Source organism: Scomber japonicus, chromosome 4 (genome assembly GCF_027409825.1).
Source record: "Scomber japonicus isolate fScoJap1 chromosome 4, fScoJap1.pri, whole genome shotgun sequence".
Taxonomy (NCBI): Eukaryota; Metazoa; Chordata; class Actinopteri; order Scombriformes; family Scombridae; genus Scomber; species Scomber japonicus.
In genome coordinates, this window is record NC_070581.1 from 15,916,840 (window position 1) to 15,938,170 (window position 21,331).

A 21,331-nucleotide genomic window follows, 5' to 3' on the forward strand; every position below is an offset into this window, starting at 1 on the left:
AATTTACCATGTGTACATTACTGCACTTTAAGCGTGTATATAGAAGCTTTCATTGATTAAAATGCTGCTGTTGGAGCTTCTGGGTTGAGTTTTATGTGTGAGAAAATGAAGCTTGACAATCCACAGATATTACTGCATGTATTAAAGGTTCATTTATAGCATCATATCAAACTACACCAGAGGAGAAAGCTTTATCATGGTTCCTTTATTCTCTTAACCCCAATCATTATTTAAATATTTATGGCATTTTGCTCATGAATAAATCACTTGACACTTCAAACATTTACATATACGAGCTCTTTTTATATTTTGTATTATGAAACAACAGTACAAAAAAATCACATCAAACTCTACAGGATGAAAATGTTGAATGATGTGGTGCAACTGTCTGATATATGAATTAATCCTTCTGTAACACAGATGAACATATCGGTATTACAGCTCATAAAAAAGTGGTGCAGTTTCGTTTATTTTTACTCAGGATACAAACCATTTCTCCAGCTGCTGATTAGACACCAAATAAATATTAAGTTGCATCCAAATTGTTCTTACAAAACCACTGAGGCACTTGTGTTATGGTACTAGAATACATAAGCCTTCCTGACAACCATAAACAGGAAGCACTGTCCTTCTTAAAGCTTATATAAAGTACAGGATTTGGTCTTCATTTTAAGAATATACATGAATTAATAATGTTTGACAACCTTACTTTACTACAACACGGAAAATAAGAACATTTTGAGATTCTGAAACAATCTGTTATAAGTATACACACTTTAAGATATGGACATGGATTCTGTTTAATGTCTTTAGTAGTAAAAGTTAGATAAATATCACAAATTTAAACATCTGTCCATATATCAATGTTGTCCAATTTTGTTGTAAATTAAAGGACATATCCCTATCATGAATTGTATGATACGGGTCAAAAACTGACTTGCAGAGACTTAGATATAACTGTCTGAAGCTCACCACAGTAAAAATTAGTTGAATGGTGTTTTTTTGCCAAAAATTAAAACCACAATCAACATCCTAATGTTTTAATGAATGAGACGATGAATTATGGCAATCCACTTAAAATTGCTCATATGAGAGCTGTAGTATTAAATTTAGATAGCTGCAGGAGTGAGATCTGGATACCTCCAAACCTCAACAGATCAGAGCACCTCTGGTAAGAGTAAGTAATAGTGTGAGTTTTTGACTGTACTGTCCTTTTTAAAGTTGCGTCTTCATATATTCTAGTAGTGGTGCTATTCTAAATGTGGTTGATGATTATGTGTTTGACCTTAAATTATTAATAAGCGAATGAACTGTAAATATAGTGCACAAAAATATCATAACCCAAAATTTCAGAAATGTCTAAAATAAAGGCATTGACCAAATTACATTCTTTCATTAAAATCAATATTAAAGTAAAACTGCCCTTTAAACTGCATGAAATGAAAAAGAAATCATTCTATTCCTTTCACGTATTCGTTTGACTCCATATTGGCGAAAACAATGTAGAGTAAAACTGCCACAGCCAGGAAGAACACAAACTGAACCCAAAGTGGGATGAGACGAGACGACTCGGCAGCCTTCGGAGCATCTTGACCAGATCTCAAGGGCGTTGATTTCAAATGGGTGTGTTTGTAAGAGGACGGTGTGTCGTACTCGTAGGGTCTGAAAAGGAAAAAGAAGTTACAATACTGCACTGCACAATAATGTGTCCGCCACAGGCTAGCTTTAACCAAATGTGACCTTGTTTTGACTTTAAACTCTTCTTTATTCAAACAATTGTGATTTTGGTTAAGCCACCATTCATCTGGTCACTTTTGATTGATATGTCACAGATTAATATTAGTGTAGTAGTGTAACTTGGGAAACATTGTAAGAGGTTTAAATCTGATCTGAGGTACTATGTGTGATACAGGGTATACAAATGGACAGATAAAGCTTTGCATGCTTCTTATCCTGCTGTCTTCTTGTCTTCATGCAACACTAGATTCTTAAAATCTGAAATCTGCATCAGTCTGTTAAAAAAGAAGGCAAATTTGAACCTGACCACAGCTGATTACACTCCTCCACTATGTGCAAATACACTTACTCATCAACAAAATCCCTTCCTCTGTATTCAGGCTTCGACCTTGAGTAGGAGTCTGAGTAGGAGTCTGAGTAGGAGCCTGAGTAGGACGCCCTGTAAAGAGGGATGTAAAAAAAAAGACATGAGTGAAGGATGTGTGTAGTGTATTACTCACCAACTGAGACAATAGCAGTCTGTATAATGACTGTACAACTTACTCATGCTCATATTCCCTCTCGTTCCACTCCGGTCTTGACCTCATGTAAGGCCTATTAGACAGAAAAAAAAGTAATACATAATACAGACTGATTTGTATTTGATCAGGTTAAAAAGAAAATGTTAAAGTAAAAATGGCAATGAATGATCAGATGTGACAGTAGAGGATTTACAAAAAAACTGACCGGTCTCCTGAACCGTCACTCCTGACCTGCAGAATTAGAAACAGAGAGCGAGAGAGAGGTTATAAGTAATGAAATGTTACAAAATTGTTCATTTAAAGAATGTATGCCATTTAATATAAGTACATTTGAATGAGTAGAAAACAAATGAGTGTTAAGTCCTTTTGCATGTTGTGTAGAGATTGTGAAGCACTCAGACAAATATGTAATTGAAAGATTTCCTATGTTGGTCATTCAAAACATAAGTTCAGGGGCTAATAGCATTTTAACTTTAACTTCTATGTGCTGTTTGGTACTGGGCAGGTAGTGTACAGCAGGTTTGAAAGCTTTTACACTTAACCCCCTCCAAAAATAAACAGCCAATAACAGAGCGGATTAGAGCAAAACTAAATGAAAGCTATAAAAGCTCCATACTGGATGTAATTATCTGCCAAAATTAATTTATTAAAAAGGAAATTAAAATAGTTACATTTTCATCACCAGGACACTTGTTGTGGTCAAGTTTTCTTTGTACGCATCTTTCCACTCAAGTAATGCAGATAAATAGACTAACAGCAGTCTGGCAGTGTGTGCAGAGATACTTACAGGTGTCCTGTGAATGAAGGTGACTTCCTCCTCTGAAATGAAAGAACACACATTAAGCTAAATATTAAGGAAAGTATACATTTGATTACAGTGTTTCCCACAGTGGCAGTGACAGAACTGTTATGTGCTGATAGTCGTGGAGCTGGAGAGGTGTCTGCATTATCGTGTTGTGAGCATGTCAAGGGTTCAATGGTTAGCCATTAAGCTAACATTGCATTTATCTTTAATTTTATGTCCCTTTCTGAGTTTAATTCAGAGGCTTGTTGTATTATAGAGATGGAAATGAGTTGGCAGAATAGTTTTGTTTTAGCGTGAATGTGTCTTATCCTGCTGCTTTGCTTGGATTTACCTTCTTTAATCATATTATGTATGAAAACTGTAGAATGTAGCTGTTACAATTCTGTTAGAAAAGTTATTTTAATCTTTTTTTATTGTTTAATTAGGTTTATTTTAGTTCAAGTTGTTCTTTCTTTTTTTCATTGTGCAGAAAAAGCAGGATACAAAGTAAGTGAAGAAAAAGTTCAAACCAAGAATTAGAGAAAATAACAAAACAAAACAAAAAAACAAAGCTATTTCCAAGTGGCACAACGTATATTCCCCGCCTTTAAAGGGATACTCCACCAACTTAACACATGAAGATCAGTTTGTCATCAGTCATGAAGAGCACTACTCAGCCTGGAAAAACACCTGAATGACCTCATCTGTGGCTATAAATCAAGCTGTATTATGTCTGAGAAGTTTCATTTTCAGTTTACACAGATTGACTAAATGGAGGTACTAATGACAGATGCTTTCCATTTGCATTATGGGAAGTGTAGGATCCAGTGTTTTACTAGAGTTTTACTGCTTGGAACACATTGAGTTATAATTAGGGCTGTAATTTAAGATTATTCTCAGTAAGATGTTAATTATTGTTTCCCAAAGCTCAAAGTGACATCCTCAAACAAAGACATTCACTTTACTGTCATCACAGACTAAAGAAACAAGAAAATACATTTACATACACATTTATTTGAGAGGCTGGAGTATTGATTTATTTTTGTGACGACAATGTCTCAAAAATGATCATCTTACTAATCAGTTAATCAAATGATGGTTGCAGCCTAGTTACAACACCTGAGCACAGATGTTCAACATTCTCGTCTCAATCTGTCTCTCTCAAAAGACCACCAACCTTTTGCTGAGTTAACATTCAATTTAAACCATTGAATAACTGTGACTACTTTAAACTATATATTTATTTACAGCACAGAATCACTTTTGACTTCCTTTAAGTCTTCTGATTATGAATATGCTCTTGTACTTTGATACTCAGGTGTGTTCAGAGTGTGGGTGGAAAGTGTGGAAACGAAAGTTACCCTCTTCTCTGTAGTAGGTTTTGTCAGATGCTGGTTTAGCTCTCTTCCCTTTAGCCATGGCTTCTCTTAGCTTCTTCTCATACAGACTTCTGGTGGAGCCTGAGCACGTGAAGGGTCACACAGTGAACAGAGACGGACAGAAAACCACACAAAAGCTAACACTACTACAGTTGGGAACTTGGGAACTTTGCACAGGTGTGGGGAACGTCTGTGTAACGTTAGTTCAATCAGTAAATCTGAGCCACTTACCGACCACAGGACCGTGTTTGATCCCGTATTCATCGAGCAGCTCGCTTATCTCCTGCTCAGTCTTACTACTCAGCGCCGACATATTTACTCTTATTACCCGTTTCTGTGTCTGTGTTGTTTAGTATGTTCCTGTTTCTGTTAATTTGGATATCTTCTCAGTTGCTAAAGATGATAACAACACTGACTCCTCCTCCTCCAAAAAAGTCGGAGAGCTCGTTTTGTCGCGCTGGACGATCCTCTGTGGAGTCAACGGTAGGAGATATTTTTTTCATAGGATGTCGAAGTCATAACCAGTCCTACTCTGCCTCTGATTGGCTAAACTTAACCTATTGCACGCCTTATGTCTAAGTGTAACCAATCCGAATAACGACGACAGCGACTACTTGCCAATCAGAGGCAGAGAAGGGCGGGTCATGCCTTTACCATACTAGGAAAAAGAAATTGGCTAACGGTAGCTTGGAAACATGGAGAGACTAAACCCCGCCTCGTCTGTTGAACCTATTTGAGAAAACATTCACACCATCTTCGCTTAAATTATACGTAGTTTCCTCTTCCTTTTGACAAATTCTCCTTTTGTTTTTTATTGAAAAACGTTTCAAGGCAAGGCATATAAACCGTTACAAAAAAAAAAAAAAACTCTTAACAGACAAGGCACATTACGATAACAAATCATGATCATACAAAATGATTTAATAGAAAACAAATACATTTTATTATTATTAATTTTAATAATGATAATCATAACGGGAAGTGAAAACAGGCCCATGATAGTAATATTTACTAGTGGTAAAGCTCATCTAAATGCTAATCTCCTAGTGGTTGAAGAAATATAATGAAGTATGATGAATCCTATACTATAGGTAAGTAAAAGTTAGTCAACATAATTTTAATCTTAAAGATGCTACAACATATTTTGAATGTAAAGACCCTAACATTTTATTGTTAATGTGATTATGTTAATAGGTTGTATTTTTTCACCAATGTTGCTTTTTCAGAGAAATTAACATTTTTCTGTTCCTTCATGGTTTCACATTTATTTTGAAATCTCTAAAATCTCTTCAAAACAGAAAATGCACAATCAGTTATTATAATTGCATTTTTGAAAGCCTATAGAATTGCTTTTATTTTATTTTAATGTATCTATTTTTTGTATTTATTGCTCTTATTTTATTGTCAAGACATTTCAGTTCACAATAATTATTTGTACCTGGTTCAAGTGGACCTCATTGTAAACACTTTACACAGTCACTGTTGCTATTTCATCTATAATTTTCATATTAAAAACATTTTGTATTGAAAACCATAGTAACCCTAGCTGTAGATATTTGTAGTGGAGTGAAAAATACAACATTTCTCTCTAAATGTTCTGAAGTGGAAGCATAAAGTGACATAAAATATTAATAAGCAAGTACTAGTACTAGATTAGAGGCCTTAGTTGTATGCATATGTAGTTTTAATACTAACATAAAAGTGGGAACAGGATTTATGTACTGTTCATACAAATAGGGCTGCATCATTTTTTTTTTTATTAAGATAGCTCTTTATTTATCAAAAAATTGCAAATAACAATTCACTTCATTCAGTGTCTAGCACTTTACAATATATTTTTACAATTCAACATTGTCATTTTTTATTTTTCTTTCATCTGTGAGCATATAAACAAGTTTTAATGACTGAAAATTAGCTTTAGCTCTAAAAGAAGTGCACTTGCCCAAGCCAGTCAGCTTGGTCTGTGGCCAACCAGAACATCAGCAGTCCCATCAAGATCACCAGACCCATCTTCAATATCAGCTTCAGCACACTGAGACACTGCAGGAACAAAGGACAGGTCAGAGAGGTAAAATAATGAACTAAGTGAATGTTCAGTGACGTGCAGTTAGTACACACCTTGTCTTTTCTGGTGCAGAGCGGTGCGCCCCTGAGATCTGGCACGCTTTCTTGTAGCTGAGTGTTTGGGGGATCACAAGCCAGTTCCACTTGCGGGGTGTTGTCAGGTTCCTGCAGTTCCTGCATGGGCAAAGACAAAGCAGCAGGCTCATTGCTGGGCATCTCATATTCCCTCCCATCACACCACTCATCTATGCCATGGGTTGGTGTAAGATTGGAGCTGCTGGAGGGACAATTTGCAAAACTCTCGCAAGATTTGTATGTTAACCTTTACCTTTACCCTTACCTTAACCTTAAACCTAACCATAACCAGACTGAGAGAGTCGTTGTTAAGGGTGGGTGAGACAAGGCTGTGTTGCTGACAGCGACCACATCCTGCCCCACCCTCACATATATAAACCTATTTGTGACTGATATGTTTTATGACCTGTGACAGACAGGCTGTCAGACAGGCTGTGATGCTCAAGTAATCATTGATGCTGCGTCACAGCGTTGCACTCACACTTGACTTGAGTTTTTTGTGGTGGTGGCCAGTGGACATCAGAAATTGCACAGGAGCAGGAATGAGAGCAGACTTAGCGAGCGCAGGTAGGCTAAGACTAAAGAGCACTCTGAGGAGAACTCACTGGGAGAGATAAATCATCGGGATTTTACCCAAAAAAGGGGGAAATGCCAGTTGCCAGTGGGTTTTACAGTATTTTACAAGACTTAAGAGGGAAGCAGCAGTTAGCCACCAGCTAATGACACAGACAGTTGTCCTACTAGGGAAAAAAGTAACTGTTATGAGAAGGTTTTGACAGGTGCTTTGTTTCTGTATGTCTCTTTGTTACTTTCATTTGTCATAGGCGAAATCTATTTTTGTTTCAGTCCACCGTTTTAGAGAACGTATGATTTATTAATTTTTTTTAAATTTCAAGTAGCACTAATGCTAGCTGGTGGCTAGTGTAATTTACCCCACTTGATGGCGCCAAAATCGTCTTGTTTTTGTTTATCAAGTTTGTATTAGAAAATGCTTGTGCTGTTAATAGTGTGTAATTAACAAGTTCATGTGTTTTTGTATTAAAGCACAAGTTGTTCAGTATTATCTTGAGAGTCTTCCCGTGAAAACTGAATTCCAACTCAATTTGTTCTGACTGCAGTTAAAAAAAAGCGTGTGTGAGTGTCCATGAGTACGCATATGTATCCACAAGCCTATTCTTACCTCAGGTGTTTCTGTAGAACTCAGGTCTTCCTCCCCATCTGTGGAGCTGCTGAGTGAATCTCTGTCGGTGCTGAGGATGCAGGAAGCAGACACAGTTTTTGGTTTGATCTGCCACAATGTAGGTTGTAAGTATTGTTCATGAAAATCCATATTAGGAATTCTGCTTACCTGTCAGTTTCATAGTGGATGACTTGAGACAATGGATCTGTACAAAACTGAACTTTTATCTGCCTCTCTAAAAAATGCACAAATGGAAACACATGAATTTGGAATAACAACAGTTTGATAATAATCTTATTCTGCAACTTAATGAAGACTACACTTGTCTCATCTGCACTCACCCTCTCTTTCATAGTCCCCGTCGCTATCATCGTAAAACCTGTAGAAAGCCTTGATTCTCTCTTGCTCTTGTTCCCAGTTCCTCTCCTCTTCATACTCGTCATCTCCTAACTGTCCCAGCTCGGTGACCCCTGAGGCTTCAAGTTCAGTGTTGAAGAAGAAGCCGTCATCCAGGGATCCCTGGTTAGAGGGGCTTGTTGTTTTGTCACAATCTCTCTGAACCACAGAGTAGCTGGTGATGTCTTCTGCAGGACACTGAGTCACACCTGAAGACAATGTTTCCGCTGTGTCTGTGTCCTCTGTGGTTAACAGGTCTTGAAAAAGAGGGGAATCAGCTGTTAAGATGTTGAGGTCCCAATTAATGCTGAAAGCTGCTGAATCTGGTCTCTCGTAGTAATTTGTAGCGTGTAGTTCATCAGAGACACTACACCTGTAGTACTCTGTACTTCTCCCACTGTGAGGCTGAATGTCCTCCAGTTGCTTGTTGTTTGCAGGATCTTGTAGACTCATATTATGTGAGAATTCCTCATCGCTTCTCCTCACTTGGACCTCATCATCACTGTAGCTGTAGGAGTCACTCTCACTTGTCTCACTTCCGTCATCACACCCAATCACAGCTGCATCGCCCAGCACATGCTCTACAATCTCTATTTTTTCTCCGCTTACCACACCCAGGCCCCTGAACCTATCAGCATCCATCTCTAAATCTCTGCTGTACAGATACCCATCTCCCTCCTCATCAGTGTCTTCAGCTTTTCCCATCCATGTTGTGTCTGTCAAAGCTCTTTCCAGGCAAGTGCTCTGACTTGCATTTGAACCGAGGTCGGATGCACATGGCAAAGCATTCAACTGGTCATTTTCTTGATTTTGTCCTCCATCTTCAACATATTCGCATGAAGAAAAGTCTGAGGGATAATCTGCAAAGCTTTCCCCTGCCTCTTGGTGCTCCTCCCCTGAGAAATCTTTCATTTTCTCCACATTTTCCTCAGTGTCAACCTCAGCAATGAGATCCTGCAGATTTTCCACTGATATTTCCGGAAACTCCAAGATGGCTTTGGCTGGTTCATCTCCGTAGGGATTTTCAATCTCCGTCTCAAAGCACTGAGCAAGGAAATGTTCTTTTTGTACAATTTTCATGTCCTCACACTCAGAATCGGATGAGTCTTGCTTCTTTTCCTCTCCCTCTTGCTCGTCCTCCTCAATCCCATCACCTTTTATTATCACCTCACCTCCACGTCCAGGGACTCTCTCAAAGTAGGACACCTCCTCATCACTCTCACTCTCACCTTGGTCCTCATTTCTAACTTGAGGGTTTTCAGTACTCTCCGGAGCCAGAGGTTGTCCCTCAGCAAGGATCCTGTCCTCTTTATTACCATCGTAAAACTCGCCGCTGCAGTGAACTGACATCAACAAATCCCCTGGCTTCTCTCCCATCTCCTTATCCTCTTCCTCACCTTTTTCATCTTCTCCAGAGACACATCCTTCCTCTTCAGATTCTTCATCCGAGCTTGTGTAATCCTTTTTTGGCGTTTTGTCCACGCTCATGACTCCTGTGCCTTGAAAATCCTCCTTAACATCAGACCGCTCTTCATCAGCACTTTCAGCCATGCATGTATCTAAAGTTTCCTTGCTAGACAAAACTGTTTCACCAGTTGCTTCCTGGAACAGAGCCCCGTCTTCCTTTGTTGGCAAGTTTTCATAAGAGATGCCTATCTTGTGTTCATCAATCTCTTCATCAAAATGTAGACTCTCAAAGTCAAAATCTCCATCGGGGAATGATGGAACAGATGTCTCTGTAACAATATCATTGTTTGCCAATTAAAAACTTTTGTAAATAGTAAAAAAAAAAAAAAAAGCACTGAAATTGCTTAATAAATAAAAACATAAAAAGACATTCTTACCTGCAAATGCATCAGAAAGTAGATCAGCCAAGTGTTCGTCCATCTTTGCAAATAGACAAAGCAATATTTTAAAGTTATACCAAGACCAACATTACTGCATTGCCACAGATAATCTCTTCTTTCAGAAAGGAAGAGTGCATGAAGTAAGTCTGCTGCTGCTGCAAGTGGCTTCCTGTCAAACAGACGACACATAAATCGCAAACTATAAGTAATATATCTGGTCAAATATATGACTATAAACATGTACTTTATGTAAGCCTACCTTTAAACTGAAGCAGAACAAAAAAATGATCAGGAAGTCTCTCCAAAAGGTGCAATAACAAACAGCAATGTTTTGTGTTTTCTGTTGCTGCAGGAACGTACCTTCATGAGCTCATGAAATTATGTCAGCTTTGATGTGGTTTGGTTTCAGACGCACAACATAAACTTCAGCAGTCAAAAAAAAGCAGTTCCTCTGTGTTTAAGAGCCCCATGTTTTTTTATTGGTGAGAGCAGTTCCGCTTTTTAAGAGTTAGAGTCAATATAAAAAAATCTGTTGAGCATGTTCATTTATTTTAACAGCTAAAATTAAATAAAACTACTGTTGTATCCAAAAAGTCTCAAAGTCCTGCTGTGTTATTTATTGTCCTGAGTTGTCTACAGTTCATGGCGGAGGAGGTAGCGGTGGTTGGGCTTCAGGTCAACTTCTACAGGAAAGTGGTCGCTGACCTCTAGAGCCTGTGGTGCAACAAAGATAACAGTTCTAATATCCGTGTTAGGTATCAACTTGAACTTGAATTTCTCAAGAAAGGTATGGTTTTCGCATGTCTGAAGAAACTTTTTGACAAGTTTACCTCCTCTTCAGTGAGATGGAAACTCTCTTTGAAGTTGAACGGTTGAGCTGAACCTGGCACTATACTGGAAATAATCTCACGTCCATGCACAATGATCCTGTTTTGAGATGAAAAATTAAAACCAAACTGTAAGACATAACCCCATCTGTAGAAAAAAGTCCACATAAGGATATCATGCAAAAATGTGTTGTCATTATAACACAGTATGCACATAACACTACACAGAAATAATACAAATAATCCCAGTAATTCAGTTTTCAGCAGTCACTCACCGGTCATATGCACAGTGTGTCTTCTCACGGACAGTAGTGTCTTGCTCATCTCCAATTAGCCAGCGAAATTTGGGGTCACTTCTCAAGCGCACAGCTTTCCAGCCTTTGATGGTGACATAGTTGCAGTCAGCATTGAGGTCCCCCAATATCATCACATTCTGGGCAAGTGAAAGAAAGCAGAAGGGGAAGTTCAACAAATTGAAATTACTCATAAGTGTCATCATAAATGGGAGAGAGAAACTAATGATGATGATGTTAAGGATGTGGTGTAACCTACATCAGTCTTCCATTTCTTGTAAATTTCTCTGAAGACGGTGTAAAGTTCATCCATTTCCTTCATGGCAGTTTTGGGACAGGTGTGCTGACCAATCAAGACAAAATCCTTCACCACTGACAAAACAAAAGACATTTATCAGACATCTTTAATGATTATGTGCTCTCGAGTGTCCCAGTCTTATCCTGGTTGTGATGCTATTCATGTATGAAGTTTGTATGGAACATAAAGGAACATATTATCCAAGTGTCTGTCAGGGTAAGTGCAAGTTTCTTTTTTACTCCCAGAAAATCTGTCATTCTTGCACCAACTGAAATGCCTCCATAGTACAGGATGAACCCAGTTTGGTTTCTGGTTGCTTGTATCACACTGCTTTATTTAGCTTTTTCAGCAGATTATTGATTTGGAGGATGAGCGTAACAAGTAAATATATCTTTGAACAACTATAAGACTATATAATTTGTATTTCATAAATTGTCTATCATTATATTTTTTGTTTAATGACTCACTACTACACAGCCTTAGTTATAGATTCATCTGCACACGACATAATAATTAGAAACCTGGATAAGATGCTATATTCCTGTTAACATAGCCAGGTTTCTCAAAATAGGCTCCTTAAACCAGCATATGATATTTGTATGCACGGAAAATCATGGATAATAAGCATACTAGATAACTTTCATCTCATCTTACATGTTGTAGGGGAGTGAAAGCGAATGATGAAAGGCTCTCTGGAGAAAACATCAGTTTCATTGGTCCCATGTGTCTCTAGTTTAGGGTACTGATACTGCTCTTTGACCTTCAGCACATTGTTTCTAGAGATGACAAGAGAGGAAGAAGAGTACGTTAAGGATGACATTGAATTGACCGGTTACAGAAATGTATTATGTATTATATGTTTTACCTGTAAATGTAGACATATTGCTCCTTGTAGGTCTTCCTCCCCAGCCTCACGCTTTCCACATAGGAATATGAGTTTGATTTGTCAAAGCTGGTGGCAAAAAACATAAATGATACAATGTTACAGTTAAATATGTTCATGTTATGTATGGTGTGGATGTGACAGATTATTCACCAGATCTTTTAAATTGGCTTTGTTTTTTAAATCCATCCATATGACAAAAGCATGTACCTGTTAAGATCTTTAACCAAGGTTCGGATTGCCTCTCCTTTAGAGTCTCGTACCTCCTGAATGAGACACAAGTCGCACCGAGAAAGAATCTTGGGAGCAAAACAAATAATAAAAAGATCCATCAGCTGTCTAGTTTTTTGTGGATGTTGCTGTCATGTATCATTATGTACACATACAACTGAGTACCTTTTGTAGAATCCCCATAACCTTCTTGTTGTTTGCCTTTGATTCACCAAAGCTCTGAACGTTGAAAGCGCAAATTTTTAGGGACAGTGTGACGTTCAACACACACAGCCCCACAACAAACAGCAGAACTGCAGTCCTCATCTTGCACAGGATTATCGCTCTAGAAGTAAAAGAGAGTTTGGCAAGATCCCTTTTGTCATGTACTGTTTCAGTATTGGGAAATATTGTACAAAAACCTCAAGTCACAGTACATACTTCACAACCTCTTACCTTCAGAGCCAGTTTGACCAGGAGACTGACCTCAGCCTAGCAAAGATCCATCTCTTCAATGACCTGCAGTTTATTTGGGGAACATACAGGTAAACCATCTGTGTGGTGGATATGCTGCGTCAGTGCCTGTTGAGAATAGAGCTTTATCTGGAACAGTTAAAACCACTGAATACAATAAACAATGGCTCCATCACACTCAGAGAGTTCAGCTTTGAGTGTGTTTTGTCTCTAAGTTTGAGTGTAATCAGACAATAGATGACACCATGTGTCATGTCTGTCAGTTTCATGAACATTTGTGTAGAATTTACCATAAATCATTTTGTGAGTTTAGCACAGACATAAGCAGCTGGTAGTTACCACACAGTGCCATCACATCACATTTTGTCTCTCATCTAAATTTTATTACTTCAGTCTTTTTCATATAATTACCCTGTATAGTGAACCAAAGCATTTCACTGCCATCATTCACAGAGAATATTTGATGCATATGTGACATAAAAACCTTGAACTTGAAAAATGCAATAACAGAAATGGTTTATGTATTTATGTCAGTATGAATGTTTTTTTGTTTTTTTTTACTTGTATGAAATAGTTGAAACAGGTCAAATAGAGATTTTCATCAAACCACTGAACCATATTTCAACCTCAAACACATTTTATTAACTTATTTGAAACATACCGAAATGGAAACTAAATTTTGTGGGGATTTTATGTTTTTTGAAACACTGCAGGGCTCATGGGGACTTAATACAGTATGTACAGTTGAGTATGGCAGCACACAAGTAGGTATATTACGTAACTTTTTAATCACTAAGCAGGATGAGATCTTACCCACAGGGCTCTATATGGAGATATTTTATAACTAATTAGTGATACCATTGTAAACATGAGACAGGAAATGACGTCTTTGGAGTCTCAGTTTGAGTTTCCTAGTTAGAGATGCAGCAGGATACATTAAAGAAGAAGTCTGGCATTAAACCAACGCAGTACAACTCTAACCAGTGACACCAGTAACACCAGTAACACCAGTAACACCAGTAACATTTGTTAGAAACAATATTTTTAATAATTCAAGTTGGTACTTCTAAATAAATAAGCAGTTACAGTACAAAGGACATGTCCTATGCAGATGATATTATCCACTCAATGTTTTCTTGTCATCTTCAGTGTCATTAAAATCAGACAACTAGTGAGATGACTTTGCTTTTTTTGCAAGTTTTCATTGTTGAATTACAAACAAACATTGCAGCATTTTTCACACTTAGATATGTTCCCATGTATTTGAACTTGCAAACATATACAGTACATCCCACTCAACAAATGATCTCACATCACACTCACTTTGAATCCCAAGTTTCAAACATTAAGAAATACAAAAATATCAACAAACTACATCCTAGAAAAATGTTAAAAATTTCAAAACAAAAGCAACAACAAACTACGTGAATATGCCTGAGCAGTGACATGATCATATTGGTCTAAAACAGCCTGAGTGTCGAGGAGAGGCCATTTCCATGAGATAGTTGTCAACGCGTATCTCTATATCTGAGTAAAGGTCCTCAACTTGTTCCCTGAAAGGTGGATGCCACAGCCACAACATGGCAACACCTGCCACAGCGAGGAGTAGGAGGAAGAACACAAACACTCTCCACCAGGAGCCACAGCGTGCCTAAACAGAGAATGAAATGTCTGAATGAAATGAAATATATAATGTTGTATATGGTAATATACACAATAGTAATAAGAATCTTGAAGCTGATCTTTTGGTCACTGCAGCAAATATCTCAAAATACAAATGTCACAAAGTATAAAATATAAATTGGTGCAGGACATCTACAATGTAAAGGCAAGTGAGAGCATTTGAGTATGAGCAAGGACATCAAATCTCACCTTCCCTTACACACACACATACACACACACATACTGCTCACCGGTGTCCTGCGGCGGTTGCTGAGCTGCCGAAGCTCGTCCCTGCACTGCGACAGCCGGGCCTGACTGGACTGACATTCCTGCTCCATAGCATGCAGCTCTGTCTGCAGCTCCTCACACTGGGCACGTGCACACACACACAAAAACACCATATGGAAGGGGAATGTTTGACAGTAGTTCAAATTTGGTCTCAACACATTTGATGTAGATTTACAGTACATGAAATCTTTAGAAATGCATTTTATTTACAGACATTTCTGTCTCTGAGACATTAACCAGGAATGAGGGCATGTAATCTTTAATAAATCATTAATGTATTTTCAAAGCATTTTGAAAAACATAGCAAGTGAAAGTTGAGATAAGAAATATCTCTACATCTTGTGGATTTCTTGTAAACAAAAGCTTATTATATTTTAGGATATTATGCATCATTCTTTGCACAACACCTGATAATGAGAAAGTCTGTAAATGACTGGAATATTATTTATGTTTCACCTAGTGTGGATTCATAGCACTTTATTTATCACCAGGATGCTCTGAATCAAATGACATCATGGTTGTGAATGCTACAGTATATTGTAAGTGTGCCTGGATCTCCTCTTTACCTCTCTCTCCTTGAGTTGGAGTTTCTCCTGAGTGTGACGGAGCTCCTCCCCCACCTGAGAGTCTCTCCTCACTATCAGTCGTGGCTCTGCTTCCTCTGGCGTCAGACACTCCTGCATCATGATGTCCTGGCTCTCATTGGCGCCATCTGGTAAATAGAAAGTGTTTAACATATATGAGCCATGTTGTCTTTTTTTAACTGCTACTTAGCATACAAAGATTGCTCACAGATAAAGGCTGACAGTGGCTTCATATTGACCTTCTCAAAATATGCAAAGAGAAAAAAACTGACCTCTAAGAAGTTGGACTTCCTCTCTTAAACCTTCGTTGTCTTCTTCCAGCTGGCAGATGTTGTATTGAAGCTCTTTCCTCTCTTGTCTTAGTGACATCATCTCCTCCTTCAGCTCAGCCTCTCTGGCCCTGGAAAGCTGCACAGGACAAGTGTGCTTTTCACAAATGTTTACATTGAAACGTCTGACCTGATCCACATTATACCACAGAATACCCTACCTCGATTTGACTGTGCAGCTGTTGCAGCTGTTCATTACTGAGGTACTGATGCTCCCTGAGTTGTGCTGAGCTCAGCTTCAGATCCTCATAAAGGCTCTGCCACTTCAGTGCCTCTGCCTTTGCTGTAAGTAGCGCTTCCTGGTGGCAAAAATACAAATTCTCTTCAAGACTCAGCTGTGTTAACCATGACTTTTTGATATCACAGTGTCAGCAGAAAACCCCTTAAAAGTTAGAGATGATGACGCTGTGTCTCTCTCCTTAGTCTCCTTAGTCAAATAAAAAGAACATTGCTGTTTATCATTTGTATTAAAAGCTAAATGTTTGACCTGCATTGTCTCTGCCTTTGTGACTGCTTCAGTTTTCTCCTGCGTGGCCTTCTGCAGGGCGACCAGGGCCTTCTCTTCATAAATCAGTTTCTGCTTTTCCATCTGCAGCACCAGTTTCTTCACTCCATCCTTGGGAAATTTCTGTAAGGACACAACAGTGCTTAAACCCACAAATGCTTACAGGGTGAAATGCAAACCCTAACCATAGAGGCACGCTCCACAGATGCTGCATTATCGCTGCATGACAGATGAAAGTAGAGCAGAGGAGCTTGACTGCTTACCAAATGTAAACACACAAGTACTAAATGTTTTGGAGTTGTTGCAAATACAGAATACAAGACAACACTTACACTACATGATAAAACAAACAGACTCAGTGGTGCTTTCTTTGTCACTAGCTGCTGTTTCTTACCTGCAAGCAGACTTGCAGTTGAGCCTCCAGAGCCTTGATCTTGTTTCTCAGCAGGTCTTCACTGCAGCGAGCCTGTGTGGGTTAGAGAGGAAATGACTGACTGTCACGCTGTAACCTGCAGATGGAAAATTAATGGTTCATGTAGCAAAATCTGTGACAGTGTGCTCTTTCACTGTCTGCACGCACTCATGCACCAAGGAACTTGCAGCATCAGTGATCCTCAAGAAAAATCACAATGTGCTGTAAAACTACACTGTTATAAGTGTGGAAAATAAAATATATGTCGACTAATGACAACATACCTGGTATAAAAAAAAACAGCTTTTATAGATTTAAAGCATTAACAATCTAACCTAAATAAACTACTACCCAAATTACCAAAAACAAAAACAAAAAAAGCCATTCAATACAGCTAGAATAGACAAAAGAGAGCTAATGAGGATGTATGACACCTATAATACTTAGTAACTATCACACCCTTCCTGCATAAGACTGACAGTTTGCACTTGTCCTATGCGGCGTAGGCTGAGGCGGAAGCAGGAAGCTCCAAACCACAGACTGCACAGGCCTTCCTGATGTAGCAGCAGCCATCATTCGCTTTGTTCACGACCGTGACGAAAACATTTTCAGTCTTATATCAACTGAACCAAAGAGCAACCAACAATAATATAACATAACATGAGAAATATATTTCTGGTGTTTGGAGACAGTAACAGTAAAACACAGGCCTTCCTGATATTTGATTTATGTCAGGTAGGCCTGTGCACACAGAAGAAGAGTCTTACTGTCCATATTTTGTTGGAGGAGTTCATGAGGTTTGACGTTCTCTCCTGCAGAGCTGCCAGCTTCTTCTTCACTATGTCTTCTCTCCACAATGCCTCCTGACAGAAGAGAGAACAACAATATGCAAATATGTGGTTAAAGTCAGTTAGTATTTTCTCTCCAGATGTTAACCTGATATGATGGTAATACTAATTGATAAGTTGTCAGCTCATGTACTGGGTGAAATGAGAACAGTTACATTTTATTGTGTGCATAAGCCTATCTCCCAAAAAAACATTGAACAAAACACAACTCAGGATGGACTGAAATAATTCGTTTGCTTACCTGCAAGCAATCGGCTAACTGCTGAATATCCTGTTATTTGAAAGATGAGAAACAAGAAAATCAGTTGAAGTTGTTACATCTCATTTTGCTAATCTGTCATTTAAATCAACACCAATGAAACTTTGAAACTCACTGATTCCTTGACAGTGATGAGTCCAGACCTGCATGGGAGAAAATATAAATTTCATTCATTCATTAAAACAAAACAATGATGTGAAATTTGAGACTTAACAAATCAAGTCCCACTCACTCTGTCTGCACAGTGGCCTCTCGCATTGTCTTTTTCTGCTGACTCTTTTCAGTCTGAATGAATGTTTTGATGCTCATCTTTTGGGCTTTCAAAAGAGTAGAAAAAATGTATTATTAGTTTGAAAAATTAAATATTGTTTCACAGCTTCATGTTAAATAGTTCTGTAATTGGCAGGACATTTACCATTTATACTATTCTCTCTTTTATCCGTGCTTTTCTTCTTGTTTGATTCTTTTGTCACTGTTGTGGAGGTATATACTTGCTTCCTTGTGGGGTATTTCTCATGCCTCACCGGCGTTACATGTTCTGACCATAAGGAAGCCTGAGGAAATGAGAAGAGATAAAAGAAGATGCAGAACTATGTAATACAGATTTTGTGATGTTGTACTCCAAATAATATAAAAGGATTTCGTCTTTACCCATTTACTGGTGCTTGGGTCATCCGATACACTGCTGTTTGGTGTTAAAATCATTACTGGGTGTCCATTAGCAGTTTGAGTATTTTGGATATTTGTATACAATGTCTCTGACTTGCTGACTGAAGTGTATTTCTTCCCTCCAAATGTCTTTGGAGTTTTTCTTTTTGAGGAACAGTTTGTAGAATTCGCTCCACACAAGTCTGGACTGACTGATCTCCTCCTGAGAAATTCTAGGTGCCTCTTTTCCTTCAGTTCATTCTTTATCAGTTTTGTGTTAAATTCTCTCGTAGGGCTCCGACAAGAAGTCACATTGTTACGTCCTCGTAGGTGTTCATGTTTCTCTGCTCGGATCTCCACTTTCTGGTCAAAGCCTTTCACTGGGGAGAGCTGAAATCCACTGACAGCCAGGGCATCCATGGCAACTCCTCTGGCTTTTACGGTGCTTCGAGCCTACAATGACAATGTTTCACGAAATTGAATATGAGAAATACAGTGCATAAACAATTGAGATAGGAAATTGTTAGGTGCTTAAAAATAGGGTTTCTAAGCACTGCAGGTGCAGAATGATGGCTCAGACGCTACATCTAATTATAAAACATGTGTTGAATTGTCTTTTTTAGGTGTCAAACCAATGATTCATATTTACAGAATGCACAGGAAATGTTTGAAGTATGCCTTCATATTTAGCTTGCATAAATAAAAAAATCTTAAATACTATCTTGATATTTCTTATCTCAAGACTTTTACTTGCTTAAACAAAAAAATAGAAAGATGGAAAATGAGTGATCTGCATCACCAGGCTGTGTGCTAAAGGTGTGTGAGCAATGCATAAAATAAAGTAAAATATAAATCATCCCTGGTGGTGTTGGGTCAAGGTACCGGCCATGAACTTAAACAACCCTGCTTTAAGTCTAGCCAGGCATCTTTGTTTTATGTTATTCCGCGTCTCTCCCTGTCCTTCATTTCTATCTACTCTCTGCTATCTAATAAAGACATATGCAGAACAAATGCAGAGTCCTAACAGTATATTTTACAGTCAGGATACTCTTTGTAGCTGAGAAATATATTTTCTCTGCGAACCATGCAGGTATGTTGCAGTGGAAGCAGTAGAAGTATCTCCAGAAATACTAGTATAAAAATACAAGTAACAGTAATAGTAGGCAATGTGTTATAATAAATGCTGCAGTAGTTGCATTTTGTTAGAACACAACCACAGTTATCAAACACAAACAGACAAGGCCCCTGTGACTGTTGATTGAAGCTGTGGAGGGAAAATGCACAAGATAATGCAAAGGAAAAATGTTGCTTAATAAACAGAAACCATGGTAAAAGCTTACCTTCTACGCCATCTCATTCAGTGGGGGAAAACTCTTTGTGAGTTTGTTAGGAAGTCATCCATTTTCTCACTCTTCTGAAATAGTGTCCGGACGTTTTGTCTGTGTTTCACATGTAGCTGTTTCTGTTGAGCATAATTTTACAGGAAGTGAAGAGAACCCACAGCGTCATATGTTCCTCTATCTCACCAGCCACTCGCACCAAACTGATGCCATACACGGGTGGGCCCCAAGATTACAGACAGACCCAGCCAATTCCCCCTGCATGCAGTCTGGGATAAAACACACCACTTGGGAGAGAGAGAGAGAGAGAGAGAGAGAGAGAGAGAGAGAGAGAGAGAGGGAGAGAGAGAGAGAGAGAGAGAGAGAGACCGTTTGTGTGGTTGCCTTTTGGAATTTTTTTTTAACAGCAGTCTCATTTCATTATTAAAATGTCTATTCTAAATTGCCTGTCTTTATACTAAATGCATATGTGACTACAGATCATCAACAGCTTTGTTATTATCTGGTGGAGTGAATGTGCATGCTTGTGTGTTTGAGTATGTTATTAGCAGTTTTGGAAGAAGTACTCAGATCCTTTACTTAAGTAAAAGTACTAATACAGCGATGTAAAAGTACTCAATTACAAATGAATGCCCTGCATGATGAATCCTTCTTGAGTAAAAGTACATAAGTATTATAGTATAACTGTATTAAAGTAAAAGTAGTGGTATGGTCCCTCTGGCTGATATATCATTATATATAACATAATTAGATTATTAATACTGAAGCAGTGTATGAGCAGCATGTTACTGTTGTAGCTGCTGGAGGTGGAGTTAGTTTGAACTACGTCATATACAGTTAGCTAGTTTAGTCCAGTGGTCTCCAACCTAGAGGTCAGGACCCTCCAAAGAGTTAGCAGATAAGTCTGCTGGGATGTGAGAATTATACAAATAAAGAGTGTTTGATTGATTGATTGATTGATTGATACACATCTGTTTTCAGTTTTTTTACTTTTTCTCTAATCTTTGATTTTTGGCAAAATATTGGATAATTTGAACATTTATTGAAATGAAGCCATGTGAGAAATTTAGAGGGAAAAATATTGAAGCTGTTAACAATTCAGACATCTGAAATGTGAGCCTGACTACACAGTGCTTTTTGTAAAATGTCAAAAAGCCAAAAAGGTTGAAACCACTGGTTTCATCTGTAACAATGTGTTTATATATAACAATTTTAAAAGCTTGTTATATTGTCCATTGAGTCAAATCTTCATCTGAAAACTAACTAAAGCTGTCAAATAAATAGGTGTATGTAGTAGAGTAGGAAGTACAATATTGTGGAGTGGGAAGTATAATGTAGTATAAAGTACCTAAAAAAATGTAGTTGATTACAGTACTTGAGTAATGTACTGTGGAATGTCTGACTTAATATTTTATTGTGCTAAGTAAGTTATTGTGCTATTTTTGATTAAAGTCATGTGAATATTCAAGATGAATTAGTCTAAATTGG

General features: G+C 38.1%; 4 protein-coding genes across 6 annotated transcripts; all 4 read right to left on the reverse strand.

Annotated features, from left to right (window-relative positions):
* Positions 1-279: 279 nt before the first annotated feature.
* On the reverse strand, positions 280-4,800 carry LOC128356991 (emerin-like). Its single transcript, XM_053317209.1, has 7 exons — positions 4,653-4,800; positions 4,404-4,502; positions 3,046-3,077; positions 2,464-2,489; positions 2,281-2,331; positions 2,087-2,176; positions 280-1,662 (listed from the first exon to the last, which is right to left on the reverse strand). Exons 1-7 carry the CDS (start codon positions 4,732-4,734, stop codon positions 1,452-1,454), a joined length of 591 nt encoding a protein of 196 aa, XP_053173184.1. The 5' UTR covers positions 4,735-4,800; the 3' UTR covers positions 280-1,451.
* A 1,153-nt stretch (positions 4,801-5,953) lies between these two features.
* si:dkey-183p4.10 (uncharacterized) lies at positions 5,954-10,353 on the reverse strand. 2 transcript variants are annotated; one of them, XM_053317191.1, is made up of 6 exons: positions 10,243-10,353; positions 9,981-10,152; positions 8,082-9,872; positions 7,909-7,975; positions 7,741-7,810; positions 5,954-6,659 (listed from the first exon to the last, which is right to left on the reverse strand). In XM_053317191.1, the coding sequence occupies exons 2-6, from the start codon at positions 10,021-10,023 to the stop codon at positions 6,345-6,347; spliced, it is 2,286 nt and encodes a 761-aa protein (XP_053173166.1). In that variant the 5' UTR covers positions 10,024-10,152; positions 10,243-10,353; the 3' UTR covers positions 5,954-6,344. The 2 variants fall into 2 exon arrangements, with proteins under 2 accessions (XP_053173166.1, XP_053173167.1); XM_053317192.1 differs by having other exon boundaries at positions 5,954-6,461; positions 6,540-6,659; positions 9,981-10,353.
* A 23-nt stretch (positions 10,354-10,376) lies between these two features.
* Positions 10,377-12,821, reverse strand: dnase1l1l (deoxyribonuclease I-like 1-like). Its single transcript, XM_053317944.1, has 8 exons — positions 12,681-12,821; positions 12,483-12,583; positions 12,267-12,353; positions 12,056-12,177; positions 11,363-11,475; positions 11,086-11,243; positions 10,814-10,910; positions 10,377-10,697 (listed from the first exon to the last, which is right to left on the reverse strand). Exons 1-8 carry the CDS (start codon positions 12,819-12,821, stop codon positions 10,617-10,619), a joined length of 900 nt encoding a protein of 299 aa, XP_053173919.1. The 3' UTR covers positions 10,377-10,616.
* Positions 12,822-13,980: 1,159 nt separating this feature from the next.
* On the reverse strand, positions 13,981-19,968 carry LOC128356980 (TRAF3-interacting JNK-activating modulator). 2 transcript variants are annotated; one of them, XM_053317196.1, is made up of 15 exons: positions 19,844-19,855; positions 19,715-19,767; positions 18,507-18,956; positions 18,271-18,409; positions 18,088-18,172; positions 17,971-17,998; positions 17,838-17,867; positions 17,516-17,611; positions 16,731-16,802; positions 16,319-16,459; positions 15,993-16,130; positions 15,775-15,910; positions 15,485-15,630; positions 14,882-14,998; positions 13,981-14,619 (listed from the first exon to the last, which is right to left on the reverse strand). In XM_053317196.1, the coding sequence occupies exons 3-15, from the start codon at positions 18,921-18,923 to the stop codon at positions 14,419-14,421; spliced, it is 1,746 nt and encodes a 581-aa protein (XP_053173171.1). In that variant the 5' UTR covers positions 18,924-18,956; positions 19,715-19,767; positions 19,844-19,855; the 3' UTR covers positions 13,981-14,418. The 2 variants fall into 2 exon arrangements, with proteins under 2 accessions (XP_053173171.1, XP_053173170.1); XM_053317195.1 differs by lacking the exon at positions 19,715-19,767 and having other exon boundaries at positions 19,844-19,968.
* Positions 19,969-21,331: the final 1,363 nt, after the last annotated feature.